General features: G+C 35.7%; 1 protein-coding gene across 4 annotated transcripts; it reads left to right on the top strand.

Annotated features, from left to right (window-relative positions):
• The first annotated feature begins 14,736 nt into the window (after positions 1-14,736).
• Positions 14,737-23,445, top strand: LOC147511748 (protein TOPLESS-like). 4 transcript variants are annotated; one of them, XM_086603415.1, is made up of 26 exons: positions 14,737-14,853; positions 15,224-15,368; positions 15,465-15,644; positions 15,749-15,862; positions 15,963-16,121; positions 17,135-17,306; positions 17,393-17,516; positions 17,712-17,764; positions 17,858-18,020; positions 18,189-18,298; positions 18,426-18,495; positions 18,580-18,653; positions 18,768-18,863; positions 18,940-19,035; positions 19,122-19,249; positions 19,338-19,572; positions 19,658-19,822; positions 19,893-19,982; positions 20,198-20,344; positions 20,925-21,035; positions 21,134-21,313; positions 21,403-21,531; positions 21,619-21,714; positions 21,822-22,010; positions 22,097-22,263; positions 22,881-23,445. In XM_086603415.1, the coding sequence occupies exons 2-26, from the start codon at positions 15,289-15,291 to the stop codon at positions 23,089-23,091; spliced, it is 3,339 nt and encodes a 1,112-aa protein (XP_086459541.1). In that variant the 5' UTR covers positions 14,737-14,853; positions 15,224-15,288; the 3' UTR covers positions 23,092-23,445. The 4 variants fall into 4 exon arrangements, with proteins under 4 accessions (XP_086459541.1, XP_086459540.1, XP_086459539.1 ...); XM_086603414.1 differs by having other exon boundaries at positions 17,655-17,764; XM_086603413.1 differs by having other exon boundaries at positions 18,426-18,653.
• The last annotated feature ends 733 nt before the right edge of the window (positions 23,446-24,178 follow it).

Raw genomic sequence — 24,178 nt, 5'->3', positions numbered from 1 at the left:
CGACTAAGTTTGGAGTTTAAAACTCTAGACAAGGTCACGTGTGCGACCCAGGTGACACTTGGTTTAGTCGCACGTGCGACCCTCTGGTACAATCATACCTTAAAATTTGAACGACTGGTGTAGAGTGAAACTAGGAATCGAAAATGTATTTTAGAGATTAAATATCAGTTCAATTCTTCATGGTAGCAAGATGAACTTAGAGATAGTGCATTTTGTTACGGAGCAACGATCTTATCAGTTTCAGGTTTGTCTATAAACCCAAAACGGATTAGAGACAGCAGTGATGAAGTCTTTTAATCTATGGTAGCTAATTTGCATGAGTAGATTTAACTCCCCACCTCTCTTTCACTCTATCTCTATCTAGAATGAAGTAATTTATTAAAATTAAAGTTTTTAGCAACTTGCAATCCAAGTAATGTAGTAAAATAAGTTTAAACCACCAATCAAAATCCTTATCACAAGTTCCTTAAAGAGTAGGTTTAAGTGAACAATAACCAAGTGTTCAGGTCTTTAGGTTTGGGACAAAACTATTGCTTGAACTATATTTCAACGTGAATGTGAGCAAGGTAACTTGAATAAGTTGTATTTGAGTGTGTGTGAGACCAAAATCTTACATATACAAAAGTGCAAACACCAACAACAGAGTTATGAGAAAAAATGACATCGCAATTTAAGGAGTTTGTAATTTTTCCAACAGATAGAAGCTAAACAGGGAATGAAGGAACAACAAGAGCGTCACTATTGGGACTTTGAGATAAAAAATTCACTTGACCACTACCTAGAATAGGAATGGTGGATCCATTGGCCATGGAGATATTATGTTTTCCTGTTGTGTGATGATTTTTCCTAATCTGGAAACACAAATATTTTATTGATGATCAAAGAACAATGTGAAGTATTGGATGAGGAAAAATAAGGGATTTAGAAGATGATGAGTTGAACCACGTTCTTTACTGGCTGCCTACATATCCTGTGTATAGGAATCAAACTCAAAGCGTAGTTCAACTATTCTATTTATAAGAATAGATGAGGTTTCCCAATTAGTATTTAACTAGGAAACCGTCTCTTGTTAAGTCTCGTCTTGACTCTTCTAGAAGCCCCATGTTTTCCAAGTCAAATAGGTCTCCTTTATTGACTTAAACAACATAAAACATGTTTAGGTTCGGAGTAGTAGTTAGAGTTCCGAGCCTAGTAGTTGAGTTCCGGATTTGGAGTTCATAGTTAGGAGTTGGTTATACAAACCTACTACTCCAACTAGTTTCAAAGCCTACGAACCTGCTCCGAACCTAGTAGTTGAGTTCCAGATTTGGAGTTCATAATTAGGAGTTGGTTATACGAACCTACTACTCCAACTAGTTCCAAAGCCCACGAATCTGCTCCAAACCTGATAGTTGAGTTTCGGATTTGGAGTTCATAGTTAGGAGTTGGTTATACGAACATAGTACTCCAACTAGTTCCAAAGCCCACGAACCTCCTCTTCTTGTCTCACTTATGAACCTAGGAAGTCTCTCATTTTCGAACCTAGGAAGTAAGAGGATTTGGACTTGAAGTGTATTATGGTACTTTCTACCCACACCAAGACCATATCCGAGCCTTACGAAGATGCTGCCACGTGTTACATATCTATTTGCTAAAATATGCACACATACACACACACCTGTCTTGGGTACAAAATTAAGGACATAGGAAGGGCAATTAGCCATGAATTACTATTTTCTGGTATAGTAAAATAGGCGTGTAAATTACCTGACATATGAGTTGAAGCAGACAGACCTTTGCTAGATTGAATGGACTTAGTAAGTTGCTAGAGAATTTGACTCAATTGATGATTGACATATGAGTTGAAGATTGATGTCTCGGCTACTACAGCGTGATCTTTCTTGAACGGTTCCCTTTTAAGGTGAGGATGCAATTCCCAACAACTGTCCTTGGTGTGCCAGTTTTTACCACAATGATCACAGTGAGGCGGTTCCCTTTTTCCCTGTGACTTATTTTGAAAAACATTCTCTGCAAGCAAAACAGTAGACTCTGAGATTGGAGACTTCAACTCGGAGGTCATGGCTTTCTTCCTTGTGTTCCTCTCGCTGAATGGTTACACAAACAACAGCAAGTAAGGGAAGAATGATTTCCATTAGAATATTTCTCTCCAAATTTTCATATTCTGGTTTTAGATTACAAAACAATGCAAATATTTTATCCTCTTCAGCCCGTTTCAAAAGTGTCTTAGCATTTGTGGTGTGTGGGTGATATATGTTTAATTCATCCCACAATTTCTTCATATTCCCAAGGTGTTCTATAAAGGTTTTATCACCATGTTGCAAAACACCAATTGCAAGTTGAAGTTCAAAAACCCAGGCAAAATTGTTTTAGTTTCCGTATAAATCTTCAATCAAATCCCACATCTCCTTTGCAGAATCAGAGAAAGTAAAGATGTCAGCAATAGTTGACTCCATCGAATTGAGCAACCAAGATCGAACAAGTTGATCATTGGAAACCCAATTCTCATATTCGACATCATATTATTAATGGCAAACACTCCTTTGCACCATTAATAAACCATACTTTCTTTTTTCAGCCCTAGACCAAGGTATATGATTTGTTCCATTCAAAAGAATAGAAAACAGCTTCCAACCAGAATTCCATTCAGTCTCTGTAGTTACAACAGACTTTGGATTTGGATTTGGGTCTGTCATAGCAAGTGTTTATTTTGTTTGAATTTAAGTAAGAAGAGATTGATTAAGAGAAGAGATTAAACGCTCCGCTCTGATACCATGTAGTAAAATAATAGAGAGTTAAAAAGATAACACACAAGATATATAGTGGTTTGGAGTTATTATATTGCGACTTCCTATGTCCACAGTAGAAAAATGATGTTTTATTGCTTGATAGTTTTATAGGGTTTATTACATAGATTTATATATGCACAATCGTATGTAGCTATTTCTTAAAAAGTGGAGTCTCACTTCATAGAAATAACTCTGTAAAGAACGTATCAAATTGACTAGACTAGGGGACGCACGCCCATTCTTCTCCCACAGTCTTGTACAATAACTCCAAACCAAACTTGACACACCTTGTGAATACTACTCGAGATAATTACATCAATCAATTTAACCATTCTCATTTGTTTCTACCTGGTACAGCTACTTTACTGGATGTATGGACAACACCAAGCTTTGGCCATCTAAAACTCAATATAGATGTCAATTTTAACAAAGCTACTAACTGTTTTGGTCTAAGATGTGTACTAAGAGACCATAATGCTATATTCATTGCTACAGGTGCGTCCAATGGAAGGAATAAGCATAATGTCATGGAACACTTGAAGGAATAAAATGGAGCAAAAACTTTGACTCTAGTTTTGAAGTAGAAGTGGATAGGAAAGAAATAAATAGGTTTTTGAGAAAGGAGGCCACAAGCATATCCTGATCTTCAAGAAGTATCTTAAAAGATGTCACATAACTTCTTGCACTTTTTGATTATATATGTATTAAATGGATCAACATATCTATAAATAAGATAGCTCGTGTGACTGCATCGCATGCTCAACGTCTTCCTCCACATTTTGAGTGGATTGCACTGCCACTATGTTGACTTATGGATGTTTTGGAGGAAGATAGACTACAACATGTAAATACAATAATTAAGAACTCTGGTTTGATTATATATAATATATACTAATAATAATAATAATAATAATAATAAGTTAAGTTCAGCCCAGCTAGAGAGAGAAGACTCGCTCAATCCATCCAAATCTACATTACAATTTTCATGTTCGGTTGTTCACTTTTTCGTCTGTAAATTTTTAGAATTAGAATAACCCTAACTCAACAACTAAAAACAATTGTGTCTATTCAATGACCAAGGCCCAAAATATTGCCGATATATCCAATATATCATCAATATATATCGTTTTTTTGTACATTGATATATTTGATATATATCAACCGAATATTGAATTTTTTTTTCCCCGATATAAATCAAAATTTTCAATATAAAACTTTATATCGCCGATATATGTGATATTTATGATATATATCGTTTGACTTTTTGATCATTTTTTAATATAAATATCCGATATTTTATGATATTTTTTACCGATATTTTTGATATTTTAGATAGTTTGGACTAGTCACACAAAAAATAAATATATCTGATATTTTCAATATATATTATTTTTAAGTATACCGAAATATTTACCAAATTCGATATTTTGGGCCTTGCCAATTACATGATATACGGGTGGCTCTACCATAAGTCCTAATGAAAACTCAATAAAAACTTTAATTGCCACAATCTTAAATTTGTAAAATTTGACAAAAATACGTGTGCATATTTGAGTGATGGACCACTTATCCCAGGTTTGCTATCAAAAGTATAACGTGTCTAACTATCAGGATTTATTCCACGGTTTTTTTGGGGGGCTAACCAAGTGTCCGGACTAGCTTACGTTCACCTCAATTAATTATGGGGCCAGATTGGAAATTCGAGTGGGTCACTAGTGGTTTTGTGGGGAATCAAATTAGTGCGTGAGGGAAGCAAACCCAAAGCCGGACCAGCTGTGCTAACCCTCAAGGTTTCCCACCGTCCGTTTGTATTGAAATACACATTTGAACGTGTCTGGAATCTCGAAGCACAACATTATTAGCTATCCAGCATATCCTGAAATTATTCGATCAGTTAGTTGTATTGAAAATTTGAAATACATATCGTAAATCAGATCTGTCACGTGCAGAACCTCAAAACACAAAAGTAGTAAAACTGTGATTTATTTCTCGGGGTAGTTGGATTAGGTATACTAAAATTTGTGACAGCAAGGAATTCCTTCTGCATGGACCACCTATATGGCCATATGGGCTATATGTTTTACTATTTTTTTTTGGTAATTGGCTATATGTTTTACTCTCTCAAGACAACGGGCATCATAGGTCACATCCATAAACTCACATATTGTGCACGTCAATACGTCATATATTCGAAAATCTCAATACTGTAACTTTGAATTGATTGAGAGTACATGTGAGCTCTTTACAAAAAAAACACCCCAAAAAAAATATATATATATAAAAAAAAAAACATGCGAGATATGATGGTTGGCCAAGGCTGATGAGTGATGATAATTTTGTAGGAAGTGATCGAGTGATCGGTGTGAATTAACAACTAAGGGGCTAGGGGGTAAAGTTGCCGTCAACCTCGGCAGATTGTCGTGACTCTTGACTATTAATTTCACAACGCATCGTAACTAGTTTGAAATTTTGAATTGGGATGACGGTACTCTCGAGACGATTTATTATCATTTTTCTCCTTTCATGAGATTCGATTTGAAAGCAAAACTAGAATGATAGACAGGCCGTTTTCCTTTAATAGATTTTTCTCATTGTCTGAGGTTTCTTATTCTTATTTCCCTTAGCTTCTCGTGCAAAATTGAACGTGAGAGTGTCAGATAGTGACTTCAGTTACGAAGAAGGATAAGAATCGAAAGGCAAACAACCATTGGGAGCTGGGGTGTTGGACAATAAAATTCATGGACTCCAGTCTCCACATAAGAACTCAGCAAACCATATTACATATTTACATGAAGAGATTAAGGAAATACCAGCACCATCCAATTATTCGAGTCTGTCTAACATATATAGACATCACCATTTCTAACCTACTGGCATGGCCAGATTACCAACTTTTTTGTTTAGAAAAAATTCTTATATTGCCACATTCTGAAAAACGTATAATATGTTCGGCAAAATTTATCAAAAAAAAACAATTGATGTTCGTTCTGAGATGGGGCCTCTTCTGAGATATATGTGTTTTGTCATTTGTTAATAAATTGAATTGTCTTGCATGTCTAATCTTTTGGTTGCTGCTAATTATACCATATATTTCTTTGATTTAGGACAGAGTCCACCACCTGGCCCCAAAAAAGGATACAGTAGTACGTCTATCACATTCAAGAGGTCAGTATACGACGTTGGCAATGAAATGTGACTTTGTATATATAATATTATGCATATTACTCTGAAGTAGTATTGATTAAGACCTTAGTGCATATCCCACCGAAATTATTAAACTTTTTTTTCACTACTTAAAATATCATACGGAGATTAGAGTGAAGAGGCAACATTTTATGCCAAAGCAAGTAATTAAAACCGGCTTGGCCGAGCCAAAAGTAACAATTAGAGTATAATCGAATGATTTCTTACCTCGATTCAGATTATTTAAATATGGACTAGGACAACAACTTGATTATAACAGCGACTGCTGGGCTGCTGGCATCATTCTAAACCTCACCATGATGGTGATGTGTGTGTATTCATATGAACTTTGAGAGCAACCTTTAATGCCTTTGAGAGCAACATTTCTTCTTCTTTTTATTTTTATATGTTTTCTTTTTAATCTTTTGTACTAGAATAAAAAAAAAAATGTACTAATATGGTGATTGATGCCTTAATGAGCAAGTGATCGAGGCGACAATTATTTTAAAACAATAATGTTTTCATATATGGTTGTATTAGACAGCATTCCATTTTTATTTTTCTTGTTTGGTTATAGTTAGCATGATATATGAGGGCCAGTCTATATGGTTACGCAAGTGGGAGTCTCTGTTTGGGTACTATTACAGGCTTCCTTAAATTGCTTGTAGGATGCTCCATTATTTCAATGGTTGCGATAGTATGAACTTTTGTGGAAGGATGTAATGTAATTCTCCTCAAAACCACTGTACATTCATCCTTTCATCCTTTTTTCAATATATATCTTTAACCTTACCAAAGCAAAAAATATATATATATTATTTTAGGAAAGCCTTAAAACACCAGTGAATAGTGATGTGAGATTGAGAAAGCGAATTGAAAATAGGTCCATATGGCATTGTTCCATGATTTCAAACGGAATTTTCCAAATTCTCTTGAATATTTTGGTTTTAAATTAAGATAATAACTTAAGGGTTAGGGAAATGCAAGGGGGCGTTTGACAACCACTATGATAATCCATTTTGTGACAAATAATCTATTATGAGTCGTATAATTCATTTTGGATATAAAAAAAGTTGTCTAGTCATTTTTTAAAAAACATTATTTCATTCTCAAAATTATATAATCCATTAAAATATAAACAACAAAAAAATAATATATAGCTTAAAAATTGAGAAACAAAAATTATGGAGCTTTCCTCTTGAAATGACATACTATATTTTAATTCTTTTTGGTTTTTGGTAATTTCTCTTTCCATTTCAAATTTTGGTTTGTTCAATAAATCAAAATTTGATTTGTATTTGGTTGTTCGGTATAATTTATACCATAAGGGTTTATCTCAAAACTAATTAAGTTATAATTAATTTTAAAAACATAACTATTTCTACATATAATGGTTCCCAAACAGCCACATTATTAAATTTGCTCGTAATATTTCGGAATTCTAATTTGTTGAGCTGTCAAAATTCCAGCAATTCAAAAATTATGAACTATGGTTTCAACACTTACCAAATTATGAGTTGATTTAATGGGTACTTTTTCGGAGCTGAAAGCCCTTTGAAACTCTAGGACTACAATAGATAAAAAGAATTCCAATTCTTGTCTAGCGATACCAATGTTTATTCGCAGGTTATGAATTTGAATCAAAGTTTAGGATTTTTGAATTATCGTAATTTTGAGATTCTAATAGTTCCAAACATTATAATTTCGATGTATTTTGAATAAATTTAATAATTTTACATTTTTTGATTGTATGACTTCAATTATTTTGATTTTCTTAAAAATCAAAATATTCGACATAATTCCGACGTTCCCATTTGAATTCATGAGCTATTATTTGAGTGTACATAATAGTCTGTCAAATTATCTATGTAAATGAGTCAGAATAGTCTTTTGGCAAGACATCTTCAATGGGGTATGTCAAATTACACCTCCATATAAGTGTCATAGGTTTTACAACTCTAATTATACACTAATGTGCATCCATACACTATAAATATATGCTCTATAGACTCAAATGGAGAAATGTAAAAATGATTGGATTTGCAACGTTTCCCGAGTTTAAAAATTATAAATTGACACTTTTTGAATTAAAGAGAAACGCCACTTAGAGTGACATCCGAACATATTTTAAACTCACGCGTCACTCCAAATGACGCTCGTGCATGTTACCAAACTTGTATTCAAGATGAAGAATTTCTCACTCTGATCCGTAACTATAACATATTGTTTACATTCCTATTGGAAGAGAATTTTTTAGATTGGGAGTGCAAATTTTACATTTTCCAATGTTTATGCAGTTACACCTCTATGCCCTCAAAAAGTAAAAACAAAAAAAAATGAAAATACTATAATAGTATTTCAAATTGGTGAAACATAATGGAAAAAAAAAAGGCTTCATACGCAATTTGTTGCACAAGTGACCTCTAAATCCAATCTTATGAGTGCCTTATGTAAGATTTATTTTATTTTGAATATATAAAAAAATATGTTCTTAAAAAATGTAAAAATAAATAAATAATGGAAATGCTGCCTCAAATATATTTCGTAATTTTGTGGAAGCAAGGTGGCAATATTTAATGCTCCCACTAAATCTCTTCAACTGTATAAAACCATGACACGTGCTATTTCGGCAGAGTACATCAGGACACCTTTCTTTTCTTTTTTTGGATCAGATCAACATCAACACATCTTTCCCTTTGACCATAGTACCATACCCCCACTCTCAGTCTCACTCACATGATGTTTTGCTTTTTTCCTCCTTTTTGTCTTCAATTGTACGCCACGAACCAAAACTTCGAAATAAAGAGAGATTCATTTAACACGCTACGAGATATTAAAAATATTAGCGAATAAATAACGAGAAGAGATCTCGTGTTTCTCGAAATCTTTGTATTACTCACGAGTGTGGTCAGCGGAGGTAGATGCTTAAGTTTAGTGCTTTGCTTTGCTTTGCTTTGTTTGAATGAAAACGACAAGTTTAGAATTTTAGATTAGGCGCACATCATCCTTAATTAGCATTTATTTGTTTAATTTTCCAATGACACACGTTGTTATCTTATATATATATCTACTGAGAATTTGAATGATTCAACGAGCATCCACGTTCTCCAACCATTCTTTCCTTGTTTGTCTCACTATTCAACCTGGTACAAAAAGTCGAAATATCTCGTAAGGTACCGCAGATATTTGAGGAATCTTTTTTTTTTTCGCTACAAAAGATATTTGAGGAATCAATTTTACTGTCCATATAATTTGTATGCGAAAGTTCCAGATTTGTATTGGCAAATACTTCGATACGAGTCTAGTGTCTAAGTATTTGAAAATTTGACATTTATAAATGACATTTTGCATTGCCAAACACGTTCTTAGTCAAGCGCCAATTAGTACTGCCACTGCTTCGTTGCTTGTTGTCTTACATTTCACCCTCCATGTTCTTAGCCAACCTCATGCGCAATTCACATGCTCACCTATATTTGAGTTCAGTGGCGGACCTAAAAACTTCCCGGAGGTCATTCAATCTATAATCCAAGAGTCTAAAATCCGACTGAAATAGGAAGTTTTTTAGCCCCTTATGTTTTTGAACTGCTCCATTGGTTATAGATATTTGGAGATATTGAAGATTTGAAGTTCATAAGTTTTTCATTGATTGAAAATATAAAACTAATAAAGAACTAAATTAGAACATATCAATTGAGCTTGCGATGAAAACTTGAGTGTTAATCGGGCTCATCCTGGAATAAAATTTTAGCTCAGCCACTGGTTAAGAGTACTAAAGAACGAGCTTATGATTACTAATTTATATAGAAACAGACCCATATATATTACGCACACATGAGGGTATTCAGAGCGTACACACGTTTTTCTTATTTTTCTCTTAAGTTTAATATTTGTCAGTCTAGTCTATCATTTTATTTTTATTTTTTATATTTTTTTAATACTATTATACAAAATTACAGACAAACAAATTTTTTTAGGTAACAATTTTTTTAAATTTTGATGTGTTAGATCAAAACTCACATTTACTATACTTCCTATGAGTAATTGTCATGCCCCAATTTTTTTTTATAGAATCCAAATCAACAACAAATATATTTTACTCTATTTTCACAATCCAACAAATCTTAGAGCGTGAGCCGAGATTTTGTACTGTACTTTGGTTTTTGGAGTTTTTTTTTTTTTTTTTTTTAAAGAAGTTGAAATTTTGATTAATAATGATAACGAATTTTACAATTAATTGGGATAAACGTGCAACAAGTTGCGCCGCAAATTCTTTCTGAATGACAAATCTTATATTTCTAAATGCAAACTTGTTAGAACCAACTGTTGTTATGTCATTGTCCATAACTTTCTGCAATCTTTTAAGGAGCTCAACAAACTATTTGTGCTAAGAAACTGAAAGTGTCGAAACTTAATGAAATGAAATAATGATGGTTATCCCTACAAACATCCCCGTGTTTCTCAATCTCTCTATTAGTTGTTTTTTTCACCTCAAATACTCCATTCCTAAGCCATATCAACGGAGATGCTCCAGTTACATCAACACACGCATGCTTCTTCTCAGACTAACTATAGATCAATACATCCGCAGGCCGAAGCGTTGATCTACCCTCATTCGGATTAGTGAAAAAGTTGACAAGAGCCTCATTCTTCATTTGCACCCCAACCCTCTAAAATGCATCACATAAAATGTCTCTTACATGATCATGTCGATATTTGAAACCTGTAAAATTTATACAATGTGTTACATAGTCCCCGAAAGCGTCCAGTCTATTATTTTTGCAAACAGGGCATAGACCACCGTCAGAGTACAAAAAAATCATGAAATGGTACCGAAGAATAAAACGATACTCCATCAGTGACATACACTATCCAAGTCCCTTATCGGAATAGCAAGTAGAAAATCATTTGTGTGTTATGACTGCAAGCATCCAATAACTGTCTTTTAACGAGCAGATGAAACAAATTCTCCTAAAACCAGTAACAATCTTACCGTAGAACGCTTTTGCCAAAAAAATTTGTGGTTTTGAAAGGAAGGTAACATTCACAACTAAATAATTGAGGTCAAAATTGGGTAGACAAAGACTCAATGCACTGCAAGCAACATCAAGAATCTCATCCACTGAATCACAACTCTTAAGAATGTAGTTATGAAGCTCAAAAGTCTGACAATGGGGGCCCACAAAAGCAATAGAGACATTAGTATCACAATAAATACATAACCCACCAAGACATAATGAGAGTATCGATAAACGCTACTACAAATCACCGAAACCACAATACTCTGGAAAACACTGCGGAGATGCTGATAAAAAGTCTTAGCTGCCTATCTGAAAAAGGATAGTGGACAAGTACGAATCGCAAAGACCAACTTAGAGAGCCCAATACAAACTCGTAAGAGCACTAACTCACATTGTGGATCTTCCAATACAGTTAAACGGTCCATCAAAATTATAACATTTTCAACATGCTTGCGAGCAAGGCCCATGACAAATGACGAATTAATGCTGGCCGCACCTCTAAGCAACCTGACCCCCTGCTGAGGGAGGGACAAATATGAAGGAAAGAGACCGGGAATTAATGGAGTGACGTTGATCCAATGATGACCAAAATATCTCAGTTTTAGATATATTAAGAACCAGCTCGTAAAAATGTCCTTCTTCCTAAATCATACCCAAAGTTGTTGTCATCTGTTTTGTATCTCCAATCAGAGTCCCATCATCTAGGTACTAAGCCTGTAGCAATAATTGACAACTAGACTGGATCTGTAGAATCATGGGATGCAACACCGGTGCAAAGAGAATGGACATAAAAGGTCGCCTTGCCAGACCCCAGTAGCATACCATATGTATAGCCATCTCCCAAATATAACATTGCAAGTCAACAATACAAGTACTCGACCCAAGAGGCAATAGTTGGGCAACGGATACAAACCTCTCTCAACATGGTAGTCCGATCAACTATGTTAAAAATATTTTGAAAATCTACAAGCAACATCGAAAAAGATGTACTGCCCCTATTAACATACACCATACGGTTGACAACGTGCAAAATTGCCTCTACTCCACCATAAACACCAACCCCATACTGAAAATCCTATAAGTACCCTACCACATATTTGGAAATTCATTTCATTGCAATATTGGAAACTAGACGATGCCAAACCATACCCACAACTATAGGACGAATACTTTTTCTTTTGTACTTTTTTTTTTTTTTTTTAATTTTTTGGATAGTTAGTAGGCTTGAGTTTGGTCAAAAAAGAAATAAAGCCGAATGTGACGTAAAGTTATGTTGGCTAGAAGGAATTACATTCTAGTAGAGTCCATGAATTTTAACAATTGTATGAGCTTAAGAGTTGAAATTGAAATGTATGGGCGCAAGTTTTGGATGGGCTTAAGACTTGATTTAAAGAAAGATAACATCATCTCCCTCAATGAGAAAATAAGGCACGTTCAGGTCTCACTCAAACGCTAGCTCTCATATTTTATCGTTTTAAACATATATTCGTACATCACTAAAATAGTTGTTGTTGTTGTTATTTGTTTTTTTTTTTTTTTTTTTTTTCACTAACCAGGCAAAGGTTTGAAGTGAAGTTTATATTTTTTTAAAAGAAATTTGAGGGTGCGCCAGGGCAAACCCTGGGCCCTGGCTGCCACTGCTCTTAACACACATTTATAACAATCTATAATGCATTATTATGTGTGTTGTCTTATAGTTATTTTTTAATACAAACAATTCTATGTTGCTTTGCTTCTTAAGAATAATTAACACAATCAAGAAAAATATTGTATATCAGATACAAAATATCGAGATATGGCAATACATCGACTCTTGATTTATGGATATGTATCGTGGATATATTCCTCCTGTGTGTTGTGTGGTTGTGAGAGAGTAATATACACTTCCAATGAATATTAAGCACGTGTCTAGCACATTAGGACGATCACACTCATCCACACGTCTAGGTCGTTGATGATCAGTTCATACAGGTTAAGCGACCTCATCACCACCCTGAACGTTCTTCTCCCAGAACGTTAAGCGTCCAGAAAGCTCACATTAGCCAACACCCCAACGGCTAGTAACATATGGCCTGACTGTCACCTTAAAAACCGGAGCTACAGGTGCACACGCCATTACTTCACTAGGCCACAGGACGCCTTTATGGCTCTTTAAATGCCATCAAGTCCGGAACTTGACCGGACGCGGGAGATGAGGAGGCGCAAGCACCCTCACCTATATAAAGAAGAGGATGAACTACGTCTAACCTGATTCAAGTCTCCTCCCAATAGAGAGAACTTGATACGTAGGCAATTCGTTCATACGAACTTGGTCAAATCAACCTCAAACGATCATTTTCTCCAACTAAATCTCTCTCATCAATAAGGTTGAGCATATCCAACCTTTACAGTGGTGATATTTTACATTGGTGCATCTGCAAATATCATAAATATATCGATAAATATCAACTGATCGTGATATACGAAGGATAGTGATTGTCTTTAGCTCAACCAAAACTGAAACATTCAGTAAAATTCTGGGATTCCGTTCGAAATCACAAACTATGCATGGTTACAATAGTTTTTACCTTAAAGCACTATGGGAAATTAGAGTATTGGTCTTATTTAAAACAGACTTACCAACTAATAAAAATAAATAAATTAATAAACGTTTTTCTAGCTTAGTATATCTTGACATATTATATATATCGCATGGTTTCACAAATAATAAAGTTGTATTTGCAAAAACAAAAAGAGATGGATTCGCCAAAAGCATGTAATAGAATAGAAAGCTTATTCCTACCCAAAAAAAGAAGAATAGAAGCTTATCCATGGTAAGAGGTAAAGGTTAAAACATCATAAAGAAGATCGAATTGTTTCATTTGGCAAAGAAATAAGTGTCATCTCGAATATAAAAGTAAGAGACTCGGAAAATGCATAATGGTGCTATGGACCACATTAAGTGAATCTCTAATTTAGTCTAGTTTTGAAGTCTTTCCGAGAATAACGTTCTCATAATAGGTTTGACGAAGGATATATATGTAGCTATAATCTCCCTAGATATGACAACGTACAATTTTTTCTCTTTCACACCCTATTGCACTTATATAATCTTACAAAAAAAAAAAAAAGGAAAAAAAAAAAGAATCATCTAAAATTGTTTTTGGGCTCAATTGCAAAATGAAAACTGTAGCAAGAAAGCTACTCACATGCAATTCGTCCACACGTCCATGTTGCTTGGTAGTATTGGACTCTTGGTACATACTAGGAGTAGCCTCGATTTGGACCTTTTTAAGTGATAGTGTTCTAAATATCTTATATCACCTTGCATGTATACGATCACTATCACAAGCTTTGTGTTGCCCTAATGAATGTTGTGGCTAAATAAAGACAAAAAAAAGGACGACTACCGCCTCACAGTGGCATATCTAGTAATTCTCACACAAAACGATATCCAAAAATAGACAATTATTAAATACAGATACAGAAACTTGTCCTTCATTAGGAGCCACGCACGAGAACACATTTCTCGCAACACTTGAAATTGACGAACCCAATATCTCGTCATTTATTCTTTACAGCTGTACACTTAAGATTCCGAGCCGATTAATCCGACTAATTTAAGCCGGCTGTTTTAATTGGGACCACACGAATCCGTCTTATCATATCCATCTCCACTCCTTATCATAAGCCCTAGACCTTATCAGAGCTTCAACAACTTATCAAATTATAAGTCAGTGTACTTATATCTGTTCTCTGTCATTACCATATATAAATCTACTTTTCTCTCTCTCTATTCTCAACTCTTCTCATTTATTTTTCAGTGGGTTTCAAGGAGAGAGAAAACATCTGATCTCTCGTTTTCTTCTTCTTCTTCTTTCTTCGAGGTAAGTTTTCAGAGCTCAGCTACTTTCTTCTCCGTTGTTTGAAATCATGTTACTAGTAAAGTTTGTTTCTTTTGTTAGTTTGACACAGCCTTTACTTTTTGTCTGCAAATTTTCCACCTTTTTAACGAATATATGATTTATATTTTTAAATTTTTTTCACCATCTGATCTTTGAGAAAAAAAAAAAAAGGAAATTTTTTGTTGGTTTAATGGTCGGTCCTGTGATATCTGTTTAGTTTCATTTGGCAGTTTGTTAGATTTGTTTGTTTCTGATCTTGATGTAGGGTTAGTTTAGGTATTTCAGCTAAATATATCTATTAATACAAATGAGATTATTATAATATATATATATTGGTGTGTTTATGTTGTAGATCTGTTGCTGTGTAATTGTGTTATCACATTTTGAGGGTTTGAATAGCTGAAAACGGCGACGACGATGTCGTCTCTCAGCAGAGAGCTGGTTTTCTTAATATTACAGTTCCTGGATGAGGAGAAGTTCAAAGAGACTGTTCACAAGTATGTTCTTTTTAACTAATATTTTGTCGTGTGATTATTTTGGAAGTATCCTGTTTTTAGTTTAGTAATTATTTATTTTTTTTTTTTTCCGTGTAGGCTTGAGCAAGAATCAGGATTCTTCTTTAATATGAAGTATTTTGAGGATGAGGTGCATAATGGTAATTGGGATGAAGTTGAAAGGTATCTTTCGGGCTTTACTAAAGTTGACGATAACCGCTACTCGATGAAGATTTTCTTTGAAATTAGGAAGCAGAAGTATCTTGAAGCATTGGATAAGTAAGCTTACTTTTTTTTTTTTTATATTTTTTGCGTTTGTGGTATACATGATTTTTACTTTGTTTTGAATGTTATGTGTTAATGTGGTTGTAAATGTTACTTAGGCATGACCGGGCTAAAGCTGTTGAAATCCTAGTTAAGGATTTGAAAGTGTTTGCTTCATTTAATGAAGAATTGTTCAAAGAGATTACACAACTTTTGACTTTGGAGAACTTCAGGTTTTAGCTCTATATGCAATTCTTTTATTTCTTTTATCCCTTCTTTTTGAATGGAAAAATGTGGAACAAATGAGTTTATCTTAATTATGGTGGTGTGTAGGGAAAATGAACAACTATCCAAGTATGGGGATACAAAGTCTGCTAGAACAATAATGTTAGTTGAGTTGAAGAAACTTATTGAAGCAAATCCACTTTTTCGCGATAAGTTGCAGTTTCCTAATCTCAAAAATTCGAGACTGCGAACACTTATTAATCAGAGGTATGTTCTGTCTCCTGGCATTTGTGGATAGACTTTGTTCTAACTTTATTGCAGACTTCATTATTAATGTCGCTGTTATTTTTTTTAGTCAAGTCTATCAAATGTTTACCAAGACACTATGTGAGTACAACTATGCAATTGATAGTAGCATCTAATAGTTATGTTAACAATTTTAGATCTGGCCGTACTCATTCCACACAACATTATTGCAAAATGTGAGTACATCAATGCCTCTAGGAAACTACAAGTAGTTCCCTATAATCCATCCCCCTCTCTTCCAATGACATGAGACATTAACAATCTTGGCCTGGCTCACCTAACCAACATTTTTCCTTTTTTCTGGGACATATGTTGTATCCAACTATGAACTTTTTATAGAGAGCATTAGATTCAAATGACACTTTTCCATAGAAGATCAAACAACATGAGCAGATTATAAGACTGATCTTTTAGTTTCTTGGTCGATGAAGAGTTGTGTCAAACTCGTGAAACAAAAGATTGCATGATGTGGCGATCAGGGGAAGTTTTGCAGAGCCCGCCATCAGCTGATACTATTTTATGGGACTAAGTGCCTTCTTCATCTCTCCAAAAAATCTAATTTCATAGTGGCATTTCTCCATTCGATGCTACTTTCTAGTACCATCGTGGCATTGGATACTTCTTTGATACACTCGAGGAAGTTACTTTTCTTATATTCTACATGAAGAAAGAAGGAGAGATAGTTTGGACTGCTCTTAGAATTTCATTTTCTGAAGAAAATAAACGTGTGAGAAAGGAGAAGGTCTGGCTCTTCTCTACTATAAGTACAGAAAAAAACATAGTATGGAGAGGCTGACCCGCGTTTACCACAAAAAGTTGTACATCGGAAAAATGACAAAATTGGAAAGACTTGTTCTCTTATGGCATTAGTTTCTGCTTTCACATTGTTATAGTTCAATTGTAGGAATAGCGTATTTTCTGTTGTGATTCGTTGGTCAATGAGAGAGATTAATTTTCACCCTGTAACCATGCAGTTTAAATTGGCAGCACCAGCTTTGCAAAAGTCCAAGGCCTAATCCAGATATCAAAACTCTTTTTGTCGATCATACTTGTGGACAGGCTAATGGGGCGCTTGCTCCTTCACCTGTGAATCCCTTGCTATCTATGCCAAAAGGTGGAGGTTTTCCTCAGCTGGGTGCTCATGGGGTATGTTTTTGAGCTTGACTAATCATTTTAGCAATCTGTTCAAACCTGTTACTTACATATCTACACTGTTCTTGTGTTTGCTTCAGCCTTTTCAACCTGCACCAGCCCCGGTTCCGACCCCCCTCGCAGGTTGGATGTCAAATCCATCAACTGTACCCCATCCTGCAGTGTCTGGAGGAGCTATAGGACTTGGTGCTCCTTCAAATCCAGGTACTAGGTTCTTGAACGTGGGAGTTATTTTTCTGTTGGGTGCAGGATTGAAACCTCCCTCAATTGCGGTGATAGTTTATGTATTATGTGGGGCGTGTTTATATTTGTTGTATTTATTGTTTGGATTCCTTGGGCTAGCTGCAATGTTGAAGCATCCACGGACTCCACCATCTAACCATGTCGATTACCCATCAGGAGATTCTGACCACGTCTCCAAAAGAACAAGGCCCCTTGGTATTAACGAGGAGGTAAATTCCACTGGTTTTGTTATTCTTTTGTAGTAATGTTTCTATTTGTAGTCTATTCCTAAATATATAAATTGGTGTTGACATTTTGTGCAGGTAAACCTTCCTGTGAACATATCACCAGTAACGTACATGGGTCCAAGTCATGGTCAGTCTTTCAGTACAGATGACCTGCCCAAAACTGTAGCGCGGACATTCAGTCAGGGTTCATCTCCAATGAGCATGGATTTTCATCCTGTTCAACAGACTTTACTTCTAGGTCAGTTCTTTTGTTAGGGATACTGCTAAATTGTGTTGAGCGTATGTTTTCATTTTGACTATTCAAAACTATTTTTTTATATTGGGATGCAGTGGATTAGGTTCAGAATCATACTTTTTGTTCTTCTATGCTGAAGACTAAATTAAGTATTGTTGTGTGCTTCTTCAGTTGGTACCAACGTAGGAGACATAGCACTATGGGAAGTTGGTTCTAGGGAGAGATTAGTTCTCAGAAATTTTAAGGTCTGGGATCTTGGGGCATGTTCAATGCCACTCCAGGTATATTCCTATAGCATAAAGTTATTATTGGAATATAGGACGCAATGGTGTACTTGTTTGTATTCTCCTGGCTCATGCTTATACCATCTGAATAAGCTTATCTAACATCAATTTGAATGCAATCTAGGCATCTTTGGTTAAGGATCCGGGTGTTGCTGTTAACCGTATAATATGGAGCCCTGATGGTTCTTTATTTGGTAAGCTCTATAGATATCGTACACAACTTTATGGAGATCACCTGAAACTCATCGTCTTTAATTTCAACACTTTCCATTCAACAGGAGTTGCATACTCAAGACACATTGTGCAGATTTATGCGTATCATGGTGCTGATGATGTGCGGCAGCACTTAGAGGTATCATACTAAACCATATTACGAGTTAATATATTATTCTTTTTATCTGTGTTAGACCTGCAATGCTTGTATTTATGTTTCTCATGTCTAACACTTTGTTTTTCACGTATGTAGATTGATGCTCATGTTGGTGGTGTGAATGACCTTGCTTTCTCTCACCCCAACAAACAGCTTTGTGTGGTGACCTGTGGGGATGACAAAACGATTAAGGTATGTTTCTATTATGTCACATTCATTTAAAAAGGCAGGAAAATCAATCTTCTTATTGCCGACTTTCAATATATAGGTTTGGGATGCAGCTACTGGGGCGAAACAGTATACTTTTGAAGGTCATGAGGCTCCTGTTTATTCTGTATGCCCTCATTACAAGGAGAATATTCAGGTAATAATCCACACTATTTATGCATCATGCTATGTAGTTGTGAGGAATGTTCGCATTTCCCTTATGCTTTTGCTTTTCTGTCGCAGTTTATTTTTTCAACTGCACTGGATGGAAAGATAAAGGCATGGCTATATGACAACTTGGGATCTAGGGTTGATTATGATGCTCCCGGTCACTGGTGCACAACAATGGCTTACAGTGCTGATGGCTCAAGGTTTATTGACATGACTTGCTGTTATGATGGTTTGTTCTGCTAATTTTATTGGGTTATCTGTAATTTGATTTGTTTGGATATTTTTCAGGCTCTTTTCCTGTGGGACCAGTAAAGAAGGGGAGTCTTACATTGTTGAATGGAATGAAAGTGAAGGGGCTGTGAAGAGAACCTACCAAGGATTCCGGAAACGTTCTGCAGGAGTTGTACAATTCGACACAACTAAAAATCGGTTTTTGGCTGCTGGGGATGAATTTGTAATCAAAATATGGGATATGGATAACGTTAGCCTTTTGACAACTATGGACGCTGAGGGAGGGTTACCTGTGAGTAATTGGTTCTTGTTCTTTCAAACTTTTGATCATATAGTAAGTATTCGTATCTTTATCTTCATACCTTCTCTGTATTAAGGCGAGCCCACGTATCCGCTTCAACAAGGAGGGTACCTTATTGGCTGTTTCTGCAAATGACAATGCGATAAAAATAATGGCAACTACCGATGGTCTTCGCTTGTTGCGCACATTTGAAAATCGTTCTTTTGATGCATCAAGAGTTGCATCTGAGGCTGTTTCAAAGGTTAGCTTACTAAATATTGTCAAGTACTAATGCAGAATGATATACACCTAATCTGTGTTATGTCCTGCAGCCTGCAATTAGCCCAATTTCTGCTGCTGTTGCTGCAACTAGTGCTGGACATGCAGATAGAGGTGCCTCAGTGGTGTCTATATCTGGAATGGTATGTACCCGTTTCCTGTATTAGCTTGCATATTCTATACACATTGCACACTTTTCTACCCTGTTTTCCATATCTTTCCATTTTGCATTAAGACACATTCGAATTGATATCGTGATTGTAGATACAGGTTAGGATATACTGGTGAAGTATGATTGTGTTTTAGTGGTGTGTTGGTGTAATGATAGTGAAAAACAGCATGATTGCATTTTTTACAGAATGGGGACACAAGAAATCTGGGGGATGTAAAGCCTAGGTTAGCTGAAGAAGCAAACGACAAATCAAAAATTTGGAAACTCACAGAAATCAGTGAAGCAGCTCAGTGCCGAAATTTGCGTCTCCCTGATAGCATAAGATCGAGCAAGGTATATTTTCAATTGTCTGAGGTCTTTGTTATCTTTTGGTATATAAGGAACTAAGGAAGGTTCTCTGAAGTTCTGTGTTAATGATTTGATTGGTTTTACAATCTCATTTTGCAGAACCTGTTGGTATAGTTATTTCTGAAACTTGTTATAGAGCTGAGAAACTCTGAAAAGTTGCAGGGATGTGTTGTAGGAGGAGTTTCCCAAGTCGCCTAAGGCGCTACTTGGGAAACCAGTGCCTTGTCCCACCCCTTGCAACATAGTCGGACAGTGATGTTTTTTGACCATATGATCTCTCAGTCCAGGCCTGATTAATGTTATATCTCTATAAGTATTAACGGCAAATCCATTCGATGTTGTAAGCTGGAATCTTGCTCATCTGAAGCGCATGCCATTATTATATTTGTAGGATGGCCCATTTTTATGACATTTAGATTACTTTTTTTGTTTAGTCTCTCTCTCTCTAGTAGTTGAAGTAATGTAAGGTTTTTATCCTTTTCCTTTTAAGTACCCAAGTTTTTAGTATTTCATCTTTTTGAAGCACAAATGTCCCATAAGCTCTTAACTAGATTTGTTACTGCAGATATCAAGATTGATTTATACCAACACTGGAACTGCGATTTTGGCTTTGTCTTCAAATGCCATCCATTTTCTGTGGAAATGGCAAAGAAATGACCGAAATTCAAGTGGAAAGGTAAGGAATATTATATGGCAATGGGTTCCTTTTCCCCACGCCAGTTTTCTTCCATTACAATCTGATTTTGTCTAACTATAAGATACTTTATTGCACAGGCAACAGCAAATGTGCCCCCTGCTTTGTGGCAACCTTCAAGTGGCATATTAATGACCAATGATATTACTGATTGTAACCCTGAAGATTGTGTACCCTGCTTTGCTTTGTCCAAGAATGATTCTTATGTCATGTCAGCATCAGGAGGGAAGATATCTCTGTTCAACATGATGACGTTTAAGGTAATGTAGGAGACATTAGGGAATCTATTTGTACTTACCTTATGATTGGATTTTGATAGTGGATTGAAATTTCTTTTGGCCAAACACAGACCATGACGACATTCATGCCTCCGCCACCTGCGGCAACATTTCTTGCTTTTCATCCTCAAGACAACAATATTATTGCAATTGGCATGGATGATTCTACTATACAGATTTATAATGTTCGTGTAGACGAGGTATAAATCTATTCATCAACTAAACTAGACTCGGTACTGGTGCTGTAACATACCTTTTGCAGATGGTGTTGACACTCCTTCATGCAGGTTAAAAGCAAGCTTAAAGGACACTCCAAAAGAATCACTGGTCTTGCCTTCTCTCATGCACTCAATGTACTCGTCTCCTCCGGAGCTGATGCCCAGGTTAGTTTGCCATTCTAACATTATAGCATGTGCATAAGCAACTTGGTATTTTGTTAGGCATTTGATTTGCATCTCGTGGTTGATTTTAATAATATTTCTCTCTGTAGATTTGTGTATGGAGCTCTGATGGATGGGAAAAGCAGAAGAGCAGATTTTTACAAATACCTGCTGGGAGAAATCCAGCAGCACTATCAGACACTCGTGTTCAGTTTCATCAGGACCAGATACATTTCCTGGTTGTGCACGAGACTCAGCTTGCCATATATGAAACAACTAAACTAGAATGTGTAAAGCAGGTAACCTCATCTTAAAGTGCAAACTTTTTGCTCATTTCTGTTGAGCTCCTCAGTCTTGTTGACGTTTATCTTTTGGGTATTGTTAGTGGGTTCCAAGGGAATCATCTGCACCTATCTCCAATGCGACGTTCTCGTGCGACAGCCAGTTAGTATATGCCAGTTTCCTGGATGCAACAGTATGCATATTTAATGCGGCAAACCTCCGGCTGCGGTGTCGAATTAATCCACCTACTTACCTACCAGCCAGTGCCAGGTACACATTCTATCAATGAATGTAATCTTATATTTTCGTAAAATTAGTGTTTGGTTGGGCTATATACCAAACATCAAGTGCTTTCCCAGCTTTGTTTGCGAATCAAGTTTTTCCCAGGGTCAATTGTTTGGCCATTGAGTTATAGCTATAATAATAATATAATTTTTTATAAAAAGTAACAACAATATTAATCACAAGCAATATTGATAAAGTAAAATACTGACTGCTAAATGCATTCTTGTTTCCTTTTAATAATAAAAGCAGCTGGTTGGAATATTTATAGGGATATCGGTAGTAATAAGAACCAAGAGGAACTGATAAAAAAAAAGGAACCAAGAGAGGAAAGCCATGGCTCTGGAAATCAATTCGTACTGTAGTTAATGTACCTCTGATTCTTTGATTTTGAGCTTTAGGCTTGTCATTGAATGGAAAGAGTTCTTCATAGGTGCACCACCAGATGACATGTATCGCCACCTGTACATATCTTGTTTTGTTTTGTTTTGTTTTGTTTTGACCTTTTAGTTTACTACAGATGGACCTAAGCTTCATCGTTCAAGTTAATGAGATTTATATCTATGACAACTGTCATTAATAATAGTAACTTTTCTCCGCTGCAGTTCTAACGTCTACCCACTTGTAATCGCTGCACATCCACAAGAACCAAACCAGTTTGCATTGGGACTGACAGATGGCGGGGTTCATGTCTTTGAGCCTCTTGAATCTGAAGGGAAATGGGGTGTGCCTCCACCTGTTGAAAATGGGTCAGCCAGCGGCATGCCCGCAGCACCAGCAGTCGGAACTTCTGGCTCAGATCAACTGCAGAGATGATGTGGTGAAGGGAGCGGATAAAGCAATGACTTCTCTTGATTTCGTCATGTTGTCCTTTGTCCTCTCCATTATTGTGGATTTATATGTTCTTCAGCCTTCATTTGGCTGTGCTGAAGAGTTAATTAGTTTCTTTTTGCTTCTTTTCTGGGTGTTGTTTTATCAATTTATTCGCAGTTTTAGGTGATGGATATATAACTTAGGAATGGATAATGTAAAAGCAAAAGCTTACGTGTAAGATGTAGAAACTTGTATTTGTAGGAGTTGAAATAGGTTTGTTTTTCAATGGGTTCTGCTGTTTGATGTTGATATACTTGTTTATCAATCAAATTCAAATGAGCAGGACAGTTTGTAACATCTCTTTTAGTGTTCTGCCTTCTGTCAGTCATTCCATTATACTGGTTAATATCGGTTGCCCATTTTGCAAACGGGTCTCTTATGAAAAAAACAATGGCGTCTTAAGAAATTGTCCTGGCATAAGAAATGCAAGAGAATCCATTTGACTAACTGGGTAGTTCTATTATCGTCAGGCGCGGAGATTGTTCACTGGTCAAAAATGATTGTCCTGGCGGCTTTGCAGGGTGAGTTAATGAAAAAATATGTTGTTGCGTTCAAATATATAAAGTCTGAGTTATTGGCCACGACTGCACTCTGAAAACAATGTAAGCCACCAAGAAGGCAGATGTTGGAAATCATTGTCACCAAGTACGGGTTTAAAACGCGTTTAAAACCCGAGATATTGCCGAGGCGTCTGGTTCCAGTTTAAAACCCGGGTTTTTCAACAAAACGCGTTTTAAACGTTTTAAACCCGTTTTAAACTTAAAAAATGTTTAAAACCCGAGATTTTGAAAATCTCCCGTTTAAAACTTTTTTTTTTTTTTTTTTTTAAAAGAAAACGCTAGAAAAGCTAGAAAAAAAAAGGGTTATGGAGTTTACCTTTTTGAAGAGTGGAAGTTAGATTGACCTATTAAGACCGTTCTATTTTGCTTTGGACTATTAATAATTAATTGAAAATTTTAAAGTTATTAACTTATTTGTAGTACTTAATTATGTCATTATGGTTGGTAATTAGTAGTATCTTATTTTGAAT

Source organism: Coptis chinensis, chromosome 3 (assembly GCF_015680905.1).
Source record: "Coptis chinensis isolate HL-2020 chromosome 3, ASM1568090v1, whole genome shotgun sequence".
In the NCBI taxonomy this organism is placed as follows: domain Eukaryota; kingdom Viridiplantae; phylum Streptophyta; class Magnoliopsida; order Ranunculales; family Ranunculaceae; genus Coptis; species Coptis chinensis.
This window is presented reverse-complemented; position numbering and strand designations above follow the sequence as displayed.

Bases quoted from the DNA above. Each gene is read 5' to 3' on its own strand.
- LOC147511748 (XM_086603412.1), top strand. From the start codon at position 15,289: ATGTCGTCTCTCAGCAGAGAGCTGGTTTTCTTAATATTACAGTTCCTG. The intron at 18,864-18,939 runs GTATGTTTCTAT...TTCAATATATAG, and splicing joins GGGATGACAAAACGATTAAG to GTTTGGGATGCAGCTACTGG. The intron at 21,715-21,821 runs GTTAGTTTGCCA...TTCTCTCTGTAG, and splicing joins CCTCCGGAGCTGATGCCCAG to ATTTGTGTATGGAGCTCTGA.